The 9,130-nt window shown below is 41.9% G+C and overlaps 1 protein-coding gene across 1 annotated transcript in view; it reads left to right on the top strand.

The window, feature by feature from the left end:
- Positions 1–9,130, top strand: part of ZNF407 (zinc finger protein 407) — a 407,110-nt gene that overhangs the window by 251,502 nt on the left and 146,478 nt on the right. Inside the window, exon 8 of the mRNA XM_007449668.1 lies at positions 6,739–6,917. Coding sequence (XP_007449730.1) covers positions 6,739–6,917 — 179 coding nt within the window. The remainder of the gene's footprint in view (positions 1–6,738; positions 6,918–9,130) is intronic.

The following is a 9,130-nucleotide window of genomic DNA, read 5'->3' as shown; positions in this document are numbered from 1 at the left end:
AGGGAAGAGATATGGGAACATATATATATGTATAACTGACTCACTCTGTTATAAAGCAGAAACTAACACACCATTGTAAAGCAATTATACCCCAATAAAGATGTTAAAAAAAATAAAAAATAAAAAAAAGGGTACAAATGAACTTATTTACAAAACAGAAGTAGAGTCACGAATGTAATAGAAAACAAACTTATGGTTACCAAGGGATAAGGGGGAGGGAGGGATATATTGGGAGACTGGGATTGACATATACGTGCTACTATATATAAAATAGATAACTAATAAGAATCTTCTGTATAGCACAGGGAACTCTACTCAATACTCTGTAATGGCCTATATGGGAAAGAAATTAAAAACGAGTGGATATATGTATATGTATAACTGATTCACTTTGCTGTACACCTGAAATTACACAACACTGTAAATCAACTTTACTCCAATAAGAATTAAAAAAAGTGGGGGGAGCACACTAGGACTGGCTGGGGTCAATATCTGAGCCATGCTCTTGAAACACTGATGGCCTCTCACCTCCTTCAGGGGATCCTTCACGATTCTGCTTTTTAGTTAAAGAAACTCATCCTATCAGGCCTATGAGGTCTCAACAAAAAGCCCAGGAGACAGAGACAGCAGATCCGATGAATATCCTCTACAGCTAGTAGTGTCAGGCCTAAAAGTGCATCTTGGAAGGCTGGGCTGCAGAAGCCCCGTGAAAGCCAACGGTGCTAAGGACCAGGCTAAGCTCTTGCAGTGAGAGACTTCACACATGGTGAAAAGGCAGTTTTGTGCACACACCAGGTCATGAATGTTTTCTGCCACCACAGAAAAAACTCTGAACTTGGCTGACACTAGTTAGTTGTGTTGATACCCTTGATGTCAGTTATCTCATCTACAAAACAGAAGATACCTGCATAGCCTACCTCACAAGGCACTTGTGAGGGGAGTGGAGGGGAGGGACGAAGGGGAGAAGACGGAAATGGAGACAACGTCTCCTGTCACCTATTTAAGTCTCTGGCCTTATTCTACTACTTTCGTGTTTGATGTGTATATTAACCCAACAGGTAGATTTGATTGCCTCTAATGTACATGGGAGGAAACTGAGGTTCAGACATGTTAAAATACAATTTGTAAGAGACAGGGCAGCTCCTGATAACAGGTCTAACCCTAAGCCCATTACCCACGTTAGCAACATAAGGTGCTAAGAGTGTGTGAGGTACCAGGTACTCCCGAGGACAACCTGAGCTGCCCAGTGTGCTGGGGGCTGACAGGGCATCTGCCCAAGTACCTGTCAGGATCCTTGGGGCCATCCATGAGGTCAGTGCCACTAATTCTGTGTCACTATACAAGGGACACAGTATTTTTTGTTTTTTTGGTTGTCCACCCATTTTGCTCCCTCACAAAAAGAAATGCCCCCCAATTGGTTTAAAGTCTCTGATACCTGTATACCCTGTCTATGCTTGGCTACTCCTTGCCTAACCTGCTTTGAAAGGCAACAACCTGGGGAAAATCCATGGTGGCAAAAACTGACTATCTCATTATGCCTAAAAGAAAGGATTAAAAAAATCAACAGATGAGGCAACTGGAGAATGCCGTTTGAACTTTTAAATAACTAATGTAATTCCTTGGTTAAATTCATGAAAACTTGCCTATTATCTTAACAGGGATTATTATTACTATTATTACAAAGGGTTGGTCATCTTGGTGTAATGGGAAGCTCAAACTCCCAAACAGATGAAAAAATAATTGCTGGGTGTTGCCATTCCCATGTAATGGAGGCATTATCTAGAGCCGGCATTATCTAGAGCCAGCATTATCTGGATATGTCAGGACACAGACCAGGACCATTATAACTAGAAATGAAAAATGAAAGTACCAGGAAATGAGGTGAATGACAACTAGGCTGGGACCCCCAACCTCTTTCCTTCCTGAGGGCACTGTCCTATGCAAACTTGCATTTTGCTACATGGTATATCGTGGTTCCTCCAATCTTGCTTTTTCTTTCTGTCAGGAAAGGACCAGAAAGATTTACTTTTATGGGAAGAACACTCACAAAGGAAGCTCTTTAGTGGTGTGGCATTTTCTGTTAGTCAGAAATCCCCCTTTGTCTTATTTAAAAAAATTAAAACAGGGAATTCATATATGTAATTAAGGCATGCTACCCTTTGATTATCTAACTGATTGTGGTCTACTTAAGAAGAAAGTCAAACCATTATCTTGATGGATGCCACTGTGGGGTAGCAATTATGACAAAGCTCTCCTCTAAGGGTAGGGTCCTTAATGATTTTTTATCAGAGTCATGATTGCTGAAACATTTTAAGTTCCAGTATTCCTGCCCATTTTTTTTTTTTTTTTTTTTTTTTTTTTTTGCGGTACGTGGGCCTCTCACTGCTGTGGCCTCTCCCGTTGCGGAGCACAGTCTCCGGACGCGCAGGCTTAGCGGCCATGGCTCACGGGCCCAGCCGCTCTGCGACATGTGGGATCTTCCCAGACCGGGGCACGAACCCCTGTCCCCTGCATCGGTAGGCGGACTCTCAACCACTGCGCCACCAGGGAAGCCCTGGATTACTCTTTTAAAGATACAGTAGAAGCCTCTTTCAACTGAACTTTTAGATAAATATGTACTATAATACACTTGTTCCAATGCATACTTAACTACAGAGTAATTCTTTTCAAGGGTATTAGTTCAATTTCCTTGCGTTATGCGGGCCTCTCACTGTTGTGGCCTCTCCCATTTGCGGAGCACAGGCTCCGGACGCGCAGGCCCAGCGGCCATGGCTCACGGGCCCAGCCGCTCCGCGGCATGTGGGATCCTCCCGAAACGGGGCACGAACCCGCGTCTCCTGCATCAGCAGGCGGACTCTCAAGCACTGCGCCACCAGGGAAGCCCATCAAAAAGTATATTCTGAACATGCAGAGAAAGAAATCGCATTTCTAAACATATATGCAGGCATGCACTATATAACTGTTTGGGGAATCTATTTTTCAAACGAATTGAAATTGCCTTTCGTATACAGTGAGAAAATTGCTAATGATGATCCAGATAGTTGAACTGTACTGCATTTAATAGAAAGACTAGCAACAGTAATCAAAAGCGAACTGAGTACCTCCTGTATTTTCTGAACTTGTTTAATATCATTTACCTTAACCCTCATGACAGCCTTATGAGATACATATATTATTCCCATAAAACAACAACAACAACAACAAAGTACTCCATGGTCAACAAGTGTGGAAGGGAGAATGTTAAAGAAAACTAACACAGTTCTTTAAGTAGAACTTTCAGAAGATTTTAATGTCCATTTACATACACAACCTGTCAGATTATTAGCAGTAGACCAAGACAGTCTTTAATTTCACACAGGAGTTTGGGAGTGGTGAGGCAGATACATAGCTTCCCTTGGGGAACTAGGAAAGGAATGTTCATTGGGATGTGTGTGCAGGTTAGCACATGACATCTGTGCCCGCTCTCTCTGCATTTCCTTTTCTTTATCGGTAAGACAGTACTACCAGTACATGTTAATAAATACATAGAAATTACCTGATTGTGTCTTAGTGATACTACTTTATTCTGTCTGGTTCCGTAGTTAACTCCTGATGTTTGCCACACCAGCTCACCAGCACAGTCTTGTGATTGATGATCTGATGGCCTGGGTGGGAAGTTGTGACCTGGGAGGGAAGGAGCAATGCAGAAGGATGAGTTCTACCAGATGTGAGCCTTGTGCAGCTTGGTTCATGGTAACAGATGGGCGCAGGCATGGACAGACCAGCAGACTGTGATAGAAAATCCAGAATTAGCTTCCAATAAATAAACTATTGATGAAGGTAGCATTTCAAGTCGGTGGGGGAAAGGTAGACTATTAAGATGTTGTCTTGACAGCTCTGGCTAGCAGTCTGGATCCACAGTTCCCACCACCACTCTAGGAGAACTTTGTAAGGGGTCTAATATTCAGTGGAACGTAATGAAACTATTCAAGTACCAGAGGCAAGTTTGGGACAATCCTTTATGACCTCCAAGTAAGGAAGCCATAGGGCAAAAGATGAACAAAATAAAACACTTCTGCTTTTCAGAAGATGCTGTAAGCAAAGTCTAAAGGAAAGTAAGGAAGAAATATTTGTTACTTTTGTCATAAAGTATCTACCTCCTTTATGTATAAGAGAATGACTAACAACCCTTAGAAAAAAAACTGATCAAAAATATGGAAAAGCAGTACAGAGAAAAGAAAATACATATGACATTTCAATATTCGAAGAAACTTTATTCGTTACAAGAGAAGTGCAGATTAAAACTTTTAAAGGTTAAAATTTGAAACCCCAGTGAGCTACCATTTTTCACCCACCAAGTTGGCAAAAATCTGAAAGTTTGGTAACACAACACACTACAGTGGCACGAATGTGCAGAAACAGACTCTCTCAAACATTGTTGGTGGGAGTGTAAATTGCTGCAACTCCTCTGGAGGGCAGTTGGGCAGCACTTATCAAAATTACAAAAGCATATGCCCATTGCCGTTGGAAGCAATTCCACTTGGCATCCTGAGATTTTCTTGGCATCCTAAGAAATGGAAAGTGTGTCACAAGATGATTCATTGCAACCTTGTTTATACTAGCAAATGATTGGAAACAACCTAAATGCTCATCAGTAGAGGGTCAGTTAAATATAATACTCTCTGTCCTTACTGTGAAATACTGCCTGGCTATTAACAAAGGAAGGAAAGGAGGCGGAGCAGAGGGAAGGAGTAGGGGAGGGTAGAGAGAGGCATCAGGAAGGACACTCTGCTCTAACATAGTCACGTGGAAACAACATCCCCACGCCCTGTTGTTGGGTGGAAGAAGGTGCTGCTGACACGTTATGCCAACAGATTTACGTACGAGAAGAGGGGAGAAAAGAAGATACAGTATGTTTGTGGATTGGAAAAATCATTCTTAATTCTCCCAAAAGATTGATAAGAAGTTAGGGATCCCGGGTCCCTGGTGGAGGTGGGGGTGATCTGGCCCGTGCTGGAGGAGGCTTTACTATATCTGTCTATCACTAGACTGTTTGATGTTTGAAATATGTGAAAGTATGTTTCTTCAACTTCAGCGGTGCATTATTTTTTAATAACTGAAATAATATGCATCAAGAGAGGAAAAAACACTCACTAGGATTCTTTTTAAGCTTCCTTCTTACTAGGTTAAATAACATAAATTTAACATGCTTTTGTGTTAATAGGCAGTGAGTGTGTAGTATTGACATAGTCTTGTGGCATTCTAGAAGCACTTGTGGTTTACTTTATTAATTTATTATTTTAAAATGCATTGCTTTTGAACTGAATAAAATATTTCCTTTATTACATATTTTTTAAGAAGCCGTAAAATTAGTCAGGTCGCATCTCTGGTCCTTTTGCTAATTGCCCAACCCACACTTTATATATTTATACACGTATATATATACATATATATAAAGCTGCCTCAAAATTTTCAGCGTGTCATATTTCAAAATTTCACTTGAAATGTCCTCATAATTCAGAATGCCTTCTCCATAAACCCAGTGCTTGCGCTCATGGGCCCAGCAAGTCCGGCATGAATCCCTGCTCCCCACAAGGAGCCTGCAGCCTTGCGCTGAGGCATCTAACTTCCCATGGAACTGTCTTGATTACTGTTGCTTCATAAGTTTTGAAATCAGAAAGTGTGAGTCCTCAACTTAGTTCTTTGTGAGACTGTATTGAGTCTTCTAGGTTCCATGCATTTCCTTGTGAATTTTAGAATCAGCGTTTCAATTTCTATAAGAAATCCAGCTGAGATTTTGATAGGGTTGCACTGAATCTGTACATCAGTTTGGGGAGTATTGCCATCTTAATAATATTAAGTCTTCCAATCTATGAACATGGGACTCTCTACCTTAGAAATCAATGTCCAACTGAAGACATATTCAGTCACCCACTCCTAATGATTGTATGCCCGCTCGGTTTAACTGCTGTTAATTGGATGCGGTCTGGGGGCACAGTCGCAGTGCCTGTGCTGAGAGGGCTGGGAGCAGGTGGTGAACAGTTTGCCTCATGAGCAGTTCCCTGTGCCCAGGGTCCTGGTCATTTCAGGGCTTGCATTTCTGCGTCTGCAGGAAGGCAGTGGGAGAGGAGCCTATTTTCAGGTACAATTTGGTGGGAAATATACAGACCCTCAGTTGTATTTATTCAGTCCATCCCTCTTCAAAACCCACACCAGTACAGGAGCCTCACTGGGACCTCACCCACTGCCCAGCTGCGGCCTGAGGGGCTGTTTCCAGCTACTTTTCTATCGTCAGACTATCTTAGAGCCTTACTTAGAAGCAGCTCACTTGACAGGTCTAAAAGTCAAGGCATCTTCTTTTCCTTAGTGCTCCAATTTCAGTGGAGGTGACAGGGCTTGCCTTTGTATCAGTACTCAGTGGTGCAAGGTGTGTTCTCGGGATTAAGGAAACTCCTTCACTGCCCTCAAGTGGTACCGGAATAATTTGATATTAAAATCATAGAACTTGGGACTTTGTGTTTCTAGTTCTGCATAGAAATGAATCGCTCAGGTAAAAGCCAACCTAGAGATTAGCAACAAGGTTACAAAAGCTCCCAGCCTCATAGGATTCATGTTAACTCTTACAGAGCACAACACTTATAGCATACATAGCACCTGACACCTGTGAGGTCTACATGAGTGGTCACTGCCATCATGATCTGTGGTCTCATGTTATTAATTTGACCTTGATTCCATTTACTTTTCTTTCTCACTCGGTAGGTCAAACTGTGCTGAAAATATCCGCAAACACATTCTACATACGGGCAAACACGAAGGGGTCAAGATGTACAACTGCCCCAAGTGTGACTATGGAACCAACGTCCCTGTGGAATTTCGGAACCACCTGAAAGAACAGCATCCTGACATCGAAAACCCTGACCTGGCCTACTTGCACGCAGGTAAGAAACTAAAACTATTATATAAAATGCTTCACTCATCACAATTGTTATTAGGCTGTTTGTGCATTACCAGCACTTATTTAAATGTAGTAGCATGTGTGATAGTATCTGCTTCAAGACTTGTAAAAAAGAACACTTGGTCTTACCTCCCTCAGCTATAAAAACAGGTCTTTTCAAATATATTTCATCAAGAGCAAATATGACAAAATAATCATCACAGGACAGCAGAGTTATCAATAGCAAATACTCAAAACACGGTTGAGCTGAGACAGTAGTAGTTGTTTGAGCTTCGTATTTTGGCTAATTGATAAGGTTTTTAATTTTTTTCAAAAAATGTTTGTGATTTAAAATGTTATGCCTGCCCTATCCCTTGTACCACGGTTTTCCAGTAAATACCTGGAAAGGAGAAGAATGTGACTGAGGAGAGCAGGAGAACCTGGATGGGGTAACAGAGTGCCACATGTGTCCCCAAAACTCGGAGGGACCGTCATACGGGTTTCAGGGAACGTTGGTGGTGGCAGAGGCTGCTGAGATCACTCTGGCCTTGTTGGACTGGCCGTCAGATGCTGTGGGAGGATCAGATATGCAGCACCAACTGCAGGGTTAAGCACATTGACCCCTGGAGCCCAGCCTTTTGTTTAGTGAACAAGGGGCCTTGAGTGCAGAGTTCTTCCGTGCAGAGTAGCCAGGTGATGGATGGTGAGTATGGGACCCGTCGGAAGAGGTATTCCCCTGCAGGACATTTGCCGGAAGTTCCAGCTGTAGCCCAAACAGGACTTTATTTAAGTAATGCCAGGGGATCCAGGGGATGTTTAAAGCAGGTGCTTTGGGAGCAATTGGAGCTGTATTTAAACTGTCCTCCCCATCCTGGCTGTGTCGGTTACGGGCAGGCTCATCTCATCACCTTAGATTTCTCGTACGTAAATCGATGTGGTGGGATCTATTTAAAGGGTTATTGTGAGAATTTAAAAAGATCTTGGCTATGAAGCTCTTAGCACAGTACTCTCGTGCCGAGAATGATCAGTGCAAAGGATTGTGGGTGTTGGTGCTAATGCTGGCGAAGTGACACTAGTGTTTGAAAGTTGTGTGAAATCCCACCCCAGATGCAAGGCTGCCTTTGCAAAATATGTAAATGACATTGGTTCATGTAATGTCTACAGTGAAAGAAACAGGACTTGTTGAGTAATTTGAGGTAGAATAATAGTCCTAATCCATTTGACACTGAATGTAAGGTTATTATTTGTTTTCTGCTGTTGTGTTCTCAAATTTCTCTGTTTATACTCATCAGATCGACTCTTTAAAGTCATGGTAAAACATCTGACTTAGTAATCTCTGTTGTACCCACGTCTGTTTTTGAAAAAGAAAAACGGGGGTCAGTATTCTTTGCATTTTGGTGAGGTTGTTACTGAAACGGTTTTGAACTAGACAGTTTATCAGCTTTAGTTCACAAAAACAGGTAAAGTCAAATTGAAGTATCTTCTGGCCATGAGTACCTATGGATTCTTTATTAATATGAGTGCATGACAATGCAGATGTCAGGGATATTGCCTAAAAACTGGTGCTTCAAGAAATGGCCAAGCAAAATGATCTAAACTGATGGTAGGTTGTCAGCAAAGTACCATTTTCAAGGTAGTTTCACTATTTCAGCTTCTCAAGATGTAGTATTGACGCTCTGTCTCTCTCTTCCATTGCACCAATCAGACATTAAAAGTAGGTTATTTTCCTAAAATAAGGTGCCTCTAGCTCTTAAATGAAGTAAACAGCAAAGAAAGGGAGAGGAAGCTAATTGCAGACCAGAGAAGCACATTCCTTTTGTTGTTCTGCACAGAAAGGACAGACTCTTTGCTTACACCATTGCTGCTCTAGTGATGCTGAGAGTTCTGTTTTGAGATATCATTTGTATAAAATCTTTTTTAGAAAAGTTATCCTCGTTTCCTTGTGTATGTACGTGATGCTCTTGTGCATAGGATCCTAGCATTCCTCAGTATTTTGACAAACGAAATCCATGTGGTGCATGTGGGGTGTCACTTGTTTATTCCCCCCGTGCAAGGCAAGATTGCTCCTCAGTAATATATTTGCTTTGATAAACTTAGCTCAGTTAAGAGAAAACTTTAAAACGGCAAAGTTCTTAGACTAACTCTTTCACCTTGTGATTCTGAGTCAACTGTAATACCTTCATGGATGTGTGGGACGCGCCTTCCTCTGTGAAGTGA

The sequence above is a fragment of the Lipotes vexillifer genome, unplaced genomic scaffold (genome assembly GCF_000442215.2).
Source record: "Lipotes vexillifer unplaced genomic scaffold, Lipotes_vexillifer_v1.1 scaffold196, whole genome shotgun sequence".
In the NCBI taxonomy this organism is placed as follows: Eukaryota; Metazoa; Chordata; class Mammalia; order Artiodactyla; family Lipotidae; genus Lipotes; species Lipotes vexillifer.
This window is presented reverse-complemented; position numbering and strand designations above follow the sequence as displayed.